Source organism: Solanum stenotomum, chromosome 12, assembly GCF_019186545.1.
Source record: "Solanum stenotomum isolate F172 chromosome 12, ASM1918654v1, whole genome shotgun sequence".
NCBI classification, from domain to species: Eukaryota; Viridiplantae; Streptophyta; class Magnoliopsida; order Solanales; family Solanaceae; genus Solanum; species Solanum stenotomum.
The window spans coordinates 40,839,904-40,855,090 of NC_064293.1; the positions used below are offsets into that span (position 1 = coordinate 40,839,904).

General features: G+C 36.0%; 3 protein-coding genes across 4 annotated transcripts in view; 1 reads left to right on the forward strand and 2 right to left on the reverse strand.

Moving 5' to 3' along the window:
- Nucleotides 1-15,187, reverse strand: part of LOC125846792 (catalase isozyme 2) — a 186,530-nt gene that overhangs the window by 84,229 nt on the left and 87,114 nt on the right. The window lies entirely within an intron of this gene.
- Nucleotides 559-2,224, forward strand: LOC125846794 (phosphoserine aminotransferase 2, chloroplastic-like). The gene has a single exon (XM_049526401.1). It carries the CDS (start codon nt 648-650, stop codon nt 1,959-1,961), a length of 1,314 nt encoding a protein of 437 aa, XP_049382358.1. The 5' UTR covers nt 559-647; the 3' UTR covers nt 1,962-2,224.
- LOC125846785 (protein GRIP) lies at nt 3,316-14,946 on the reverse strand. 2 transcript variants are annotated; one of them, XM_049526389.1, is made up of 22 exons: nt 14,770-14,946; nt 13,630-14,138; nt 13,310-13,425; nt 12,423-12,592; nt 11,721-11,814; nt 9,968-10,054; nt 9,775-9,855; nt 9,391-9,516; nt 8,620-8,728; nt 8,465-8,544; nt 7,162-7,290; nt 6,967-7,067; nt 6,581-6,714; nt 6,385-6,482; nt 6,194-6,313; nt 6,036-6,063; nt 5,874-5,932; nt 4,862-4,933; nt 4,739-4,786; nt 4,420-4,525; nt 4,230-4,288; nt 3,316-3,780 (listed from the first exon to the last, which is right to left on the reverse strand). In XM_049526389.1, exons 2-22 carry the CDS (start codon nt 14,129-14,131, stop codon nt 3,670-3,672), a joined length of 2,430 nt encoding a protein of 809 aa, XP_049382346.1. In that variant the 5' UTR covers nt 14,132-14,138; nt 14,770-14,946; the 3' UTR covers nt 3,316-3,669. The 2 variants fall into 2 exon arrangements, with proteins under 2 accessions (XP_049382346.1, XP_049382347.1); XM_049526390.1 differs by having other exon boundaries at nt 13,630-14,122; nt 14,770-14,923.

The window sequence follows — 15,187 nt, forward strand, 5'->3', positions numbered from 1 at the left end:
TTATTATTTTATTATTTTATTATTATTATTATTTTATTATTATTATTATATATTATTATTATTTCTGAAATATGAATTTATATTCCTCTTATAAGGTGGTAAAGAAATATGTGAATGATAGAAAAATATTATTACTTATGGAGGTAAAACATAAATTAATTTTGTTTTAATTTTTTTTTTAAGTANCCCAAACACACCCTTAAGGATCGTTTGGTAGGTGATTAGAGTTATGTAGTTAGGGATCGTTTGGTAGCTCAATAAGAAATAAATTATTCATGCATTAATTTTTGTATAACTACGACGGTGGGTTGACGATTTAGAAATTGAAATAACTATAATAATTTATAGATTCTCTCATAACTCATACAATACTACATTAGTTAGGTGAGTTTTAAAATTATCAATCAAACGTCATATTAACTTTATGTAAATGACTTATTTCTTTCCTGTCTACCAAACATTCGTAAGTTACACAAAAATTAAATATATGAATAATTTATTTTTTATGTGTGTCAAATTTTCCACATTTCCCTAGTACTGCTGTATAAATAACACACCAACTTCTCCTTTTTTCCCTGCATCGCCCAACCCTCTCTACACACAGAGTCTCTAAAGGGAAGAAAAAGGCAAACAAACAATCTGCAGCCATGGCTATGTCAGCTGCCACCACCCAATCTTTCCTCCTTAACAACAAAACCACCCGCCAGAACTACCAAACCCTCAAATCCGCCACCCATATCGCCACCTTCCCCTCCACCCATGTCCACCCAACCACCACCCTAACTTCCACATACAAATCTATGTCCATTTCCTGCTCAGCCGCCGCCTCCACAACTACCACCCCCGTCCAAACACACCCTACCACCTCATCAGATCGGGTCTTCAACTTCGCTGCCGGACCCGCCACCCTCCCGGAAAATGTCCTCCAAAAAGCCCAAGCCGACCTCGTTAACTGGCGGGGCTCCGGCATGTCCGTTATGGAAATGAGCCACCGTGGTAAAGAATTCCTTTCCATTATTCAAAAAGCAGAATCAGATCTGAGAACCCTTCTTAATATCTCTGATGAATACGCCGTCCTTTTCCTTCAAGGTGGGGCCACCACCCAATTCGCCGCCATTCCTCTCAACATCTGCTCACCGGATGACGCCGTTGATTACATCGTCACGGGTTCATGGGGTGACAAGGCTTACAAAGAAGCAGCTAAATACAGCAAACCCAATGTCATTTGGAGTGGCAAATCGGAAAAATACACCAAGATCCCGAATTTTGATTCGTTGGTACAAAACCCAGATGCCAAGTATTTGCATATATGCGCCAATGAAACTATTCATGGGGTTGAATTCAAGAATTACCCAACACCCCTTAACGAGAAAACCATTCTTGTTGCTGATATGTCCTCCAATTTCTGTTCAAAACCAGTAGATGTTTCTAAATTTGGTATCATTTACGCTGGTGCACAGAAAAATGTTGGTCCATCTGGAGTTACCATTGTGATTATAAGGAAAGATTTGATTGGAAATGCACAGGAAAGTACACCTGTGATGTTGGATTACAAGATCCATGCTGAGAACAATTCATTGTATAACACACCCCCTTGTTATGGGATTTACATGTGTGGGCTTGTATTTGAAGATCTGTTGGATCAAGGTGGATTAGTAGAGGTTGAGAAGAAGAATCAGAAGAAAGCTCAGATTTTGTATGATGCTATTGATTCTAGCAATGGATTTTACAGGTGCCCAGTTGAGAAATCAGTGAGGTCTTTGATGAATGTGCCATTTACATTGGCTAAACCAGAATTGGAAGCTGAATTTGTGAAGACAGCTGCTGGTGAGAAGATGGTGCAACTGAAGGGACATAGGTCTGTTGGTGGAATGAGGGCTTCAATATACAATGCTATGCCTTTGGCTGGAGTTGAAAAGTTGGTAGCTTTCATGAAGGAGTTCCAAGCTAAGCATGGTTAAAACTATCTTGTTCTGGTTATACTAGTATTTTTCTTCTATGCTTTTGGCTTTTCATATTTGTAACCCTTTATAATTTTCTTTTTTGTGCCTTTAATGTTCTGTTGGTTTATTTGAGTTGAGAGTATGAATGACAACACTTGAGCATGTGTTGGTCCTATTGATTCTTGTGTACTTCTAGGAGTTTTTTTAGAAATATGGAAACTATTACTTAGTCCTATTAGAAGTTTAATGAAAAAGTATTTTCTTTTTGGTTTTTGGGTTCATTGTTGAGCAGCACTCACTCCATTTTATGAGGAAAACTTGCAATATGGTTGAATAAGTAGGCTGAAATTTCTTCTTGCCATGTTATTTATTGATGTTACAGAATCATGAAAGAGAACATCACACCCTTGATTCCCCTGTTTGACTTGTAACTTGTTGCATAGTGCCACACCTCCAAAAAAAAATCATTTGTTTTGGTCGGGTGGGCGTGTAAAAGAGAATCACGACAAATTATTTGTGTTTCAGAACTTAGCACTACTTCTTTTTAAAAAATAAAAGAAATAGATAAATGTATATTGGTGGAATAAGTTACAAACCTCAACCTCTTAAAGTTGAGGTATTGGAAGTTATATATTCTAATTCAAGTTAGTAAAACTTATTTGTCAAATACTAATAACATTAAAGTACCAATCGTTGTCTATCTCACCAACCTCAACTAGTACACTAGACAGTGATGTAAACTTTACTAGTGACGTGCTATTGTCAATGCTTCATTTTTTAAGATGTAGTCTACAAGTTCAAACAAAGTTGTTTGCATCTTCCTGATTTTAGATATTTAAATACTAACAACTCAAGACCAACTTCCCTTGCCTTTAGTGTCGATATAAAAAAAGACATTGTGAGCAATGTTGATGGAAACTGCCAAGGGGTAAGTAAGACTACTTGGTTGCCAATCACAGCAATGGAAGGTACATTGCGTCTCACCAAGTGGCATGTTTACTGCCTGGCTAAAGACATCGTATTATCAAATTATGTATAACATACGATTTTACTCTAATTTTTTAGTCTAGGGGTATTTAATATATATCACATCTATTGCAATTCAACTTTAAAATTCCAACTATAGATGCTGGATGAAAATTTTCAAGTTCCTTTTCTATTTAACTAGTATATTATTGGGGATTCATCGTTTTTCCTTTTTCCTCTGAGATTTTGGGAAACCAAAAACTATAATCACGAAGAAGTTAAGAAGGTAGTGGCTCTTCTCAAAATATGGTAAATATATATCTTTGTAAAGATGTTATTTTTAATAAGCTTCACCGTATTGAGGTTCTAGGGAAGTCATCAGTTCAATTGATTTCCTTACGCGATATTTACTACCAAAATTTTACAATTTCTAAAAAAATGTGCTCTTCCTCCTTTCTCTACACCCAATTAAACAAAAAAAAAAAAAAAAAAAGGAAGAACGAAATACCTTTGGTATACAACATATCATGTGAAGAACGACAAGGGATGCCTACTCATGCTTGTGTTTTGTTCTTCTTTTGCATCACTTCTATACAACAAAAAGAAAATTCTTTGCACAAGGCATTTCTTTGTTAATTACATAAGAACACAAAATATTCCTCTACTGTATCTCTCCTTCCACGTCTGCTCCAGACTATCCAATCTACTGAAGCTGGATTAGACAACATTTGGGAAGCATCTCTGCTGCCCTCATTGGCTGTTAAGAAAATGAGAATCTAGAAAATAGTGAGCTCCCAGATCCTGATGTATCTTTTGCTGGGCTGGCTTGAGCTTCTATAGAGGAGCGATAGGCTTGTTGGCACTTCCGCATCTGCAAATGCATGAGTAAACTCATGAGGTTTTCAGGCTATATTACACTCCTGTAGATTTACTCACTATTGATATATGATAATCAACACAGTAAATATCAGCAGGAGAACGATAAATACAAAAAGGTTTGTCTGCATATGCCTTCCAATTAAATTTATTTGAAACCTAATCAAGTAATAGCACATTTTCAATTTCTAATCATTTGATAGAACCAGATTTTGCAATTAATAGCAAAATAAGATGATTATCAGAATTAAGTTCTCTATACCTGCAGTGCAAATACATACCATATGAGCTAAAAGGTACCAAGTCACAATAAGTCTTCATGTATTTATTTTAACGGAGTAAGGCCTAATAGATTCATGAATATTACTGAGATATATTGTCATAACTATCACCAATATTTTAGAAATGAAAACAGTAGTTTACTACTGGAAACAAGAACATCACCTCCTCAGGGCTGAACTGAAGAAGCATTGCAACCACAGGTAATAGAGCCTCCACTTCACCTGTGAAATATTTATCACAAGCAAATTATGATGAAAATAATTACCTATGAAAGCAATTAGTTCAACTAAAAAAAATCTGCTTTTACAGGGAACAAATTTTAAACCTTTTCACTGCAACACTGAAAAGTTACCTGTCTCGAGAAGTTTTAAAATGACATTCTTAAGATACGTCAGATCTACCCCTTCCCTCTTCTGTGATCTATCCATGTTCCTAAGCTCCTCTTTCAACTTAGCTTCCTGCACTCATTAAGGCAAACTTATAAGGGAATCCAAATCAGAAGAAGTCCAAGTAAAAGGACAGCAAAGCATATGATTGTCTAAGCCAAGAACCAGCTGCCTAAGCCCACTCAAACATTATGTCCATGACTAAATAACTCAAGCCACCCTCCAGTCTCCAAGAAAGGAGAGAATTAGCCATGACAGACACATGACTTCTATTTAAAGACATACCTGCTGGCTGTGGAGACGATTTTCACGTTCGAGCTCTTCTATCTCCTCCTGAATCAAGACATCAGACTCTAATGAGGGAACTATCTCTTAAGAATATTGATGTTCTCGGAGCGAATAACTTACTTGAAGGGCAAGAATGTGACGTTGTGACTGAGCAAGCTCTTCTTCTCTTTGTGCTTGTTGTCTCGCCAAAACCTGAAGCATCAAAGAGGTTTTAAGTAGTGGCATTGACTAGTGAGACAGAAATGGAGTCTCTGAATGCTAAAAACTAATGTTCTCAACTAAGGAGCCGTTTGTCCACGGATTATTTTTCCTTTTTTTAATTATTTTTTTCCAAAACACTGTTTGGTTATACATTGGACTGATTTTCTGGAAAAAAAATTGAAGTTGAGTTTTTAAAATTTAAGTGAAAAACCCATGTCCATTCACAAAATTTCAACTTTTTCCCAAGTTAAATGCATGTCCAGAGACAACTTCAATTTCCAAATATTCTTTTTCGACTTAACTTCAAATACTACTTTTTTTTTCTTTCATATATATAACAGATAAGGCAGGTGTGGAGTGGTTGACTGGGTTGTTTAATGCTATTTTTAAGACGGAAAAAATTCCCGACGAGTGGAGGTGGAGTACAATGGTTCCATTGTACAAGAACAAGGGTGATATCCAAACTATAACAATTACAGGGGTATCGAATTGTTAAGCCACACTATGAAGGTTTGGGAGAGAGTAGAGGAGATGAGGGTGAGGAAAGGAGTGTCCATTTCTGAGAATCAATTTGGGTTCATGCCGGGGCTTTCAACTACTGAAGCCATCCACCTTGTGCGGAGATTGGTGGAGAAGAATAGGGAAAGGAATAGGGGCCTTCATATGGCATTCATTGACCTTGAAAAGGCCTATGGCAAAGTCCCGAGGGATGTTCTCTGGAGGCGTTTGGAGGCTAAAGGTGTCCCGATGGTGTATATTAGGGCGATAAAGGACATGTATAAAGCATAAAGCATGTCAGACCATGTTTGGGTTGGACTTTAAACTGTTGCCACTTATACTAATCTCTGTCTCACTCTTTGGTTTCCTTTTTCCCCTTTGCAGTAACTGATGAAAATATTGCACAGTAATGTAACTAGAAAATTGTCCATACTAGAATCTGCTGATCAGCATCTGAGGTAGTCGAATTCAGAGGATCCTGCTTGTCATATACTGTACAATCATTTCAAAGAGCAATATTAGTCACTGAAGCAGCTATTAAAGAATATTATTTTAAACTGTAGAATGAGCTAAAAGGTGCTGAGGATCTTCATACCTGTATTGGAATTGCCATTGTGATCGGCCTGATATTTGCAGAAGAAAAATCACAATTTTAAAAGAATGCCCAAATACACATGTTAAATAGGTGCATTGCTCAAGCAGATTCATGAATGACCAGTATGAATAGGTGATTGGAGACTGCTCCACACTTACAAAAAATTCAGACTGAAGTTTGTGGCGAAGGTTCTCGTTATCATCTAGAAGTCTAGAGATTTCATTGTCCTTCTCCTCAATCATCTTGTCAGCAAGGTCACGAAAAGAATCAAGCTCTTCCTACAAGTTAAAGAACTCGGTGTCACCAAATTAAAAAGTGTTGTGATCATATTGATGATTATAAATCACACCTTCAGTTTTTTGCAGCTTTGTTTGAGGTCATCTAGTTCTTTTTGAACATTATCACCAGAGGTAACCATGCTCTCTGCTTTAAATGCATCACATTTCACTGCAAAACAGTATCTAAAATTAGTTTTCCATTTGGAAGCTGAATAAATGGCAATTCATAAATAGAAAGCTGATTATTATATCATCCTAAAAAATTACATCGCCATGTTTCTTCTACATTTTGAAGGCTTATTTGCCATGCTTCCTTCTCTTTTTGGTGGGCAGAAAAAGCAGAATTGAGCTTCATTTCCATGCTTCTGATCCGTTGCTCTGTAGCACGAAGAGCTTCATCTCTGGAAATGATTTTAATGGAGAAGTGTGTCAATTCATTCTCTTTCAGCAAATAAGAAGCTAAATCAAATCTGTAAAAAGTCTGTACTACTACAAATTAGATTTAAAACTATTTTACCCGAGGGAGTAAATGAACTTAAGAGTGTGTCCATGCCAATGTTTGTGAGTATAATGTGTGAAAAAGCACCCCAAAAATAAACTGCGCATAATTTGCGTTCAGGTGGACATCGAACAAGTCATCAAACTCAGATTACCTGTCTGAAAGTTCCTTCTCATGATTAACTAAAGTGTTCTTTAGATCTTGAAGGGCTTTATCCCTTTCAGAAGAGACTGACATTACCTCTTTCTCCACTTCCTGAAAGAGCAAGATGTCTTAGCAACAATTAAATGACCTTAATGCTAAACTGTTAAGCCAAAGCATTTCACTAGTTACACCCGGAAGCATGTACCTTCAATGCTTCCTCCAGTGCTTTAAGTTGTTCGCTGTCTCTAGCAGCAGCCAATTCAGCATCCTTTCTCTGAAGAAGTGCGTGAGCACGAGCCTTGTAAGATGAAAATTCACTTTGAGTGCGATTGATCTGCAAGTTACCATAGAAGAGGAAATCATAAGATACATAAAACAAAGAACATTTGTGTCAACCTTCGCTGCTACTTTCCCATAATTAATATTAGCCACTTTTCATGCAACTAACTCCCTAGTACCGAACTCTTAAGGAATAATTAAAGTCAATGGCACGCTATTCAGCATCCTAGATTCATCTTAAAAAGAGCCATTCAACATCCTAAAATTGCCTGATTCTATCATTGCATAGTCTAGCAACTGGAAGAAAAATCTTTACCTGAATTCTCAATAACTTTAAATCAGTAAATACCATACTGTCAAGGCGAACAAAATATATGTACCTCTTGCAGATTCTTTGTTTCTTTTCTCGCTTCAAATGATTCTTTTAGTAAAATGTCAAATATGCAATTGGTGCACATATTTCAAGAAGAAAATAAGAAAAGTGCATAGATCCAATTGATATATAATTTTTTTGCCAAGAGGTTGGGAGGATACCAATATTCAATTAACCTGTCACCTAAGGAGGATCTCAGTATCTAGACATCAATAAAAATTCTAGATGCATTGATACCACCGACCAACCATCTCCACAACAGTCAATTACTGCCACTAACCAACCACCCACCACCTCCACCACCAGCCTCCATTGCACAACCACCAAAGCCGGTCACCACCACAATCACCAAGCACCTTCACAACTAGTCACCACCACTAACCGCCTCCTTCACAAAACCACCAATACCAACCACCTCTACCACTAACTTCTATCTGTCCAAAACCGGACACCATTGTACAACCATCATAGGCAACCTCCCCCATACAATCATGACCACCACCACCTTACAACTACTGTTGCCGATCATCACCTTTCTTTCTAGTTTTTTTAGAGTGTGATTCATCAAATAAACAATTTATTTAACTCCCTGTTAATAAATATTTTCCAACATTTTGTGGATAAAAATTTATTCGTAGTAATTTACTTGAAATTCTATATTTATTAGTTTTAAAATAAAGATAAATTATCAACATTCAGATGCTGAAAAAACAATGTTAGTTTTTCAGTGTTCAGATCTAGATACAATATCTAGATGTGTATACAATTTAGACATCATAATCTTATAAAAACGAACGGGACCTAAACATTTGTGAGAGGAGAAATACAGGTAAGAAATATAAGAGATTAGAATCACCTCTTCTTTGGCCGCCATCAATTCAGCCTCTTTTGAGTTTAACACCTGAGACTGAGCAGATAACTGTGACTCCAGTTGACCTACAATGTCAAAACAAGTATGAGCTCCAAATTCATCTCCTAAACAAGGTAACTAACCAGTATACAGAATTATACTTCTAAATTTGGCTGCTTCAATCTCGGCACGGATGCAGTTACTTTCAGCAATCTCCAGCTTTGTTCTGAGTGAATGGCAGGTGGTTTCCCAACTCTCTTTTTCTTTCTCCTAAACGCATCAAAACATTACAGAAGTAAGAACCAAACAAAGCAGATTAAACATCTTACCAGAGACAAGAATAAATCATTTAGAAAATGGTTATGCCAAATTAATTAGAGCAGTTATTTGCTCCATTACACAAAACACTTGAGCAAACCACAAGTTATAGTGGGCATATGATCAAATATTACTATGAAAGACTACATCACGGGAGATTGAGAATCGACCCTTATGGGGACACATCAAATTGTTAATCAAAAGGGGTAATTCCCAGGACATATTTAATTATGTTCCCAAACTGGCTCTTGTATCAAGATTAAGATGACTGCTAAGGAGCAACTGCAACATTATTCTTTAAAAGATTAGCATTTTGAACTTTCATCCACCACTTTTACCTCTACTCAATTAAAAAGGCATGTGTTGGTAAAGACATATTGGTTAGCAGAGAGTAACAAGTATAATTTAGGATTCCCAACAACTAAGCCTGTGATCTGGTGCTTGACTGCAAGTGAAGCAGAAACTTCCTTTTCAAATTGGCAATCTCAAAAAAGGAGCGGAACTTTAGCAACTTATAGTCTTGGAATAATATATGTTGGAGTGACTGACATGCACCGAGAAGAATCAATTCTGAATGACTTTTAAGGTCAAATTGAAAAAGTGTTAGCTCATACGTGTTCACTTCTCAGATGAATAATGTCTCCTTTAACTGTTTCAACAGCAGCTCTAAGTCTTGCTGCTTCACCAGTGGAAGCTGCATCCATCTCTGCAATCTTAGACTCCTTCTCTGCGACCAGAGTCTACAAGGAACAACACACGATCAGAACTCCAAATATCCAGAAGATACAAAATTGAACAACTAATACTTAATAGACAGGATCCTGAGAATGTTGTGGAACCAACAATCCACTGAGCAAGAAATATAAATCTCATTAAACGTCATTTTTCAGATCATCTATACCTCATTAAATTACCAAAATATATATGAGCAAGATGAAGTTGTTTTATATCTCTTGCATTCTTCCATCTCTGTGTACAATTAGGAATAGAATCATTACCCGCAGAGATGAGATTGTTTCAGCTGCTTTGCTTCTTTCAGCCAATGCCTCAGCAATTTGGGCTTCCAGACTCTCTTTTTGCTGATGTAGAAGAGGAATTTATTTAAGATATTAACCGTTCAGAACTAAAGAAGGAAGCTAAAGCACCAGGGAAACAGGAAGCTAAAGCACCAGGGTAATACTGCCTTTGTACCTTCTGGTGCTTTGAAGAGAGGTCTTCAATTGAAGCTTGTCTCTTCTCATCTGCTGCCTGCAGCAATGCTTGCATCTCTTCTAACTTCTGCAAAACCAAGGTTCAGCAAAGATCCTCTAAGTTCAGGAAGTGTATCAGGAGAGAACTTAGACATAGGCCAAATATACCCACAATAGGCCATGAACCTTTACACATATCCTGGGTTTCGTAATTGAACAACCATTTTATTTCTAGCCTTTTCTGTCAACATAAGATTCCTGGTCCTCAAATTATCTTCTACTTCTCCTTGAAAAATACAATAAGCATCTCTGTAGACCTTGATAAACTTCTATTTAATCTTATCCATTTAAAAGAGAGAAAGCGCACAAGTCCTTTTAAAAGATAAAATGTGTCTTTGCTTCTGGAATAAAACTCTGTCCACTCCATCTACACTTGAAGTGCAGAGATTTACACTAATTTGAATCTGAACCCTGCTAGGCAGCTGGCAATCTATTTTAGATGACTAAATGCAAAACACAAGAAATCATAAAACGTCACCACACATTAAGAGTGCAATAAGTAAGGAAATACTAAACGAGTGACCCAGGAAATGGATTCTTTTTACTGGATATCTTGTTCAAATGAGAACAATTATCATTAACACTGTCTAGATCTCAAAAGAACATTTATCTGTAATGACACAAGGGAACAACACTAAAATCAGAAACTAATAAGCTGGCTAGCTAACATGACTACCCACGGGCTCTATCTTGAAGTGAGTAAAATGATAAATATTGATGATAAAGTGATGCACAAATTTGTTTTAAAAAAAAAAACATTATGCATGAATTTTATTTTTTTTTGAGAATGTAAAGTAACATTATGCATGAATAGTTTAGTGAATAAGTACATAAAACTAGAATTTCGTATATGTAAACCAGCAAGTATCTGAATTAGAAACTTAAAATTGCTTATTTAGAGATTTAAAACAGTTATTAACTTGATTGACATGAGAATTATCTCACAAATTTCAGTTATTTGCAGTCCACTGCTTTATTTTTTATAGTTAATTTTTTTTCTTAAATTATGTTTTTTTATTTTTTTCTCAAAACAAGCTTTCTCAGGCACCATCCTAGAGCCGGAGCTGACAAATGATACTCTCCTAGCAATGTCTCCTTAGACAAATCTTTTTACAAATTAAAAGAGCTTTAAAGATGCTCAAAACAAGCTTTCTCAGGCACCATCTTAGAGCTGCAGCTGACAAATGGTACTCTCCTAGCAATGTCTCCTTAGACAAATCTTTTTACAAATTAAAAGAGCTTTCAAGATGCCCTTTTGCTAGGGAACAAAAAAACTGAATAGTTAACTTACCAACAATTTCTTACAAAAGAACAAAAGTAAGGAGGGAGAGATCAATTACAAATGCCAGACTGCCAAATCAACTTGCTCTATTTTTTTAATGGGTTCTTGGAGATCTACTTGTCTATTTACTAGTATGAAAACTTTCAACTAATTCTTCTTTTCTGCCCTTTTTTTTCACGGGTGTGTGCGCATCAGGTGGGAGTGCCCATGTGGCAGCATATATTCCTGCTTCAACTTAGAGCTTCACCACCTATGTACATAAACTTGAATACAAATACCAAAAGGATTTAAGAAATACTTAGAAGACAGGTAAGGACATAAGATCGACTCAGGAAGCCATTAAACAATCGACACTATCTGATTATAGGCATTTAACTTGATACAATATGTGAACTTTCTCACAGTTGCACACCTGCTCTTTCTCTAGAAGTGCCTGTTGTGATGCCTCCAGAGCATTCTCTTTTGGTGCCAAGGAACGGCGCAGCTCTTCAATGTTGTCTCTGAGCCTAAAAATCAACAAATTTGAGTACTGAAAATAAATAATGATAGAAAGCATCTTATGACTAGAAAATCCAAAAGAAAATTTCACATTAAGAAAAGCCATACTGATTTTTTTTTTTTTTTGATAACCGAGAAATCCGTCTGTGACCCGCCTTTGGACCAATCACAGAAAGCAATACTTAATTTATTGATATAACAAAATCGATAGAACATCTGGGACCAGTTGACATGAACTAGCTTGGTATCTAAACAAAATTGACAATTCCAAAGCCTGATGCAACTATTTAATAAAGACTTGACTTCCGTCAAAAAAGAGAAAAAACATATTCTATCATTACTGCGAGCGATTCCAACGTGAAATAGATGAGACAAATTGACAAAATGCTAGGTGATTATGTTAAAAGGTTATTTTCTCATTTAGTATATGGACACTTGAAGATCTCAAGGGGTAATGTTGTAGCTCAATCAAGAAGTTGTTCGACAGGTAGCTCTGATGATATCTCTTTGTGTTCTTTTTTCTTTTTCTTCAAATCTAATCCAAATAATAAACAGATAATCCATCAAAATCACTTGTGGAGGAGCAGTGTCAACTAAGTTCACAAGGAGGACATACTTGTTGTTTGTACTTCTTAACTGTTGCCTATCCAAATCCATTGCTTTCAGTGCCTCCTGAGCATGTTGTCTACTGCGTTCCAACTCTTGCTGCAATGCAGATAATTGAGAGGACGCGCGCTCAGATTTCTCATTGACATCACGAAACTGGGCCTCAAGATCATCTTTTTCCTAAAGAAACAGAATTGCAACAAAAAATAGTTAATTATCGTGATTCTTGCTTTAAAAATAAAAAAAATGTAAACAATTAATGTACAACTTGAATAACTTGTCCACCACATTTTTATCTTAATGTCCAAATTTAATCGCATCTTTTTTATTAAGTAACAGATTTCATTGATAATAACAAGGTCAACATGGATGTATACAAGTGGTATACCAGAAAAGGAAAAACCTACAAAAAATGGTCCTCACCAAAAGACACCCAATCCTCTATACAAACAGAAACTACATTTGGACATTAAGATAAAAATGTGGTTTTCAAGTCTATTTTAGCAGGTAGTTTCATTTCATAGTTACAGTCCATGGTACTCCCTATTCAATATATCATGGGTGACCCCTAGTGCAAAAGCAACAAGAAGCTGAAGGGCAATAAAGATGGATATAAGGAGGAAAGATTAATGGAAGTGAAGCCTCGTTTGCATCTTCGGACGATTCAGAAAGAAAAGAGTTGTAAAATTTGAAGGAGATGAAAACCATCTATAATCAAAAGTTCTCTCCAGTTTCATTTGTCGTTGTAGAATATATTATTATCTATAGAAGGTTTTGCTTGAACTCAGAAAGTTTTGTAGAAGTAAAACACCTTTTGTAAAGTTGACCAAGTTATGATGAAAAATTCATGAAAGACATCAGACTTATCAAATAAAAGAGGATAGTCTCAGAATTTACCTTTTGCACCTCTTGAATACGCTGCTTTGCCCGTTTGTGAAGTCTGTTGAACTTCGAGTCTAGCTCTGAGTACTTCTCATCACGTTCTTTTATTTCCTGATCCATCTTATGTTGTACTATTCAAACAAACCATTTATAGACTTCAGAATAGCATATCATCTTGATCAACTGAAACTAAAAAAGGAAAACCAAAAAATCTGCAACTAACAATGGAAGTACATCACCACACTTTTAGAACTTATCATAAAACCCGAGTTCTATATTTGATGTTGAATTCAACAAACATGAAGAAGAAAGTGGAAGTCAAAGCAAATCACAACCTTCAGCAACTTTGACAGAAAACTCTTGGGCCTTTGTGTCAGCTTCTAAGTATAACGTTTGAAGATGCTTTAGTGCTACCTCTGCAGCACCTCGTGTTTGCTTTTCCTCTAAAAGTTCTCTATTCAAAGATTTGATCTTCTCATTAAGGTCTTCTGAATTATCACTTGCCACATTCTCATGTGCAGCCGTTTTAATTTGTTGACCAGAGTCATCAGAATAGATGCTGATGCTTTGCCATCCCACAATCTGAGATTTCAGATATTCATTCTGGAAATTAAGTTCTACGAGCATTTGTACAAGATCATCATGGCTATCACCTGTATGTTCGTGACTATCACAAATTCCGTTATCGTTTACATGATCACTCTCAATATTGAAGTTATTGAACTGTGCCTCCGTTTTGGTAGCATCTTCCGTGTGATTATCTGCAGCCCCAATACTAATATCTCCCTCCATTATTTCTGCTTCTGCTTCTGAGAAGTAGGGATTAAACTGTTTCATCCATCAACTGCAATAAGTAACAATCACAAATCACAAAACACAAAATAAATAATCCACTAATATGGATCACGTAACTCAGCATTGAAATTAAAGAATCAAGATAAAAAGACACAAACATTGGCTTCAAAATATCAACAAAAAAAAACCTAATTTGAATGCCAAAAATTCTGGTAAGTAAATAAAGGTGTCATAGCAAGATCCACCATGCAAGCTAATTTGACTAAACGGAAGCTAGTAAAAGATTCAAAACATCATAATAAACTATCTCTGTATCACCACCTCACATTGATCACACCAATGTAGCTTTAGTTTCCACAAGCACAAAGGAAATTGCCCCCTCCTCCATTTTTTTTCCAATGAGCTACTGGAAACCCGATGGTAGTTGGGGTTTATCACCAGTTTCGCAAAGAAAATGAAATTTTTGAAAATTCGAGAAGAGAATTTAGGCTTACTTCAACAGTTGTGCTGCAAAGAAATTAAAGAGGTGCAGATTACAGTATCAACCAGATCGTACGATTAACTAAAATTGCACCGACCTCAACAGAGCTAAATTACCAATGCACTAACACAGAAAAAGGAGCAAAAATGTATGCAGAAAGCATCATTTAGATAAAATTGGAAAGTATTAAAAGGCTGACCTGAGAAGTAATATGGATGAAGCAGTGGGGAACTGCAGATCTAGATGCTTGTAAAATGTCCAAGCGGCAAAACGGTGTCTAATATTATTATTGAGAAGAGTATCAATGGAGAAATCTCAATAATCCGCTAAAAAAGGGGAAGAAAATTCTGAGATCTCACGTTTTCCCTGCTACACCTTCCCGCATACTATCTGCGGTTCTATTTGTCATCTAATAAAAAAAGTAAAATTTCTTTTAGTGTAGTTACCATATTAATTTGATATGTATTTTCAATTTCTTTTTGATATTTTTATTTTAAAAAAATAAATCAAAATATAATTTATCTATATTATTATAACCAGTGAAATTGTTCATGTTTCGCACCGTCAGAAAAGAAAACAATGAATATCCTATATAACATGTTATGAATTAGATCGAC

Coding starts and splice junctions, on each gene's coding strand:
- LOC125846794 (XM_049526401.1), top strand. CDS start 648: ATGGCTATGTCAGCTGCCACCACCCAATCTTTCCTCCTTAACAACAAA.
- LOC125846785 (XM_049526389.1), bottom strand. CDS start 14,131: ATGAAACAGTTTAATCCCTACTTCTCAGAAGCAGAAGCAGAAATAATG. Junction 11,815..12,422: donor TTAAGAAGTACAAACAACAA/GTATGTCCTCCT, acceptor GTTGATTTTTAG/GCTCAGAGACAACATTGAAG. Junction 9,517..9,774: donor AAACAATCTCATCTCTGCGG/GTAATGATTCTA, acceptor TGTTCCTTGTAG/ACTCTGGTCGCAGAGAAGGA.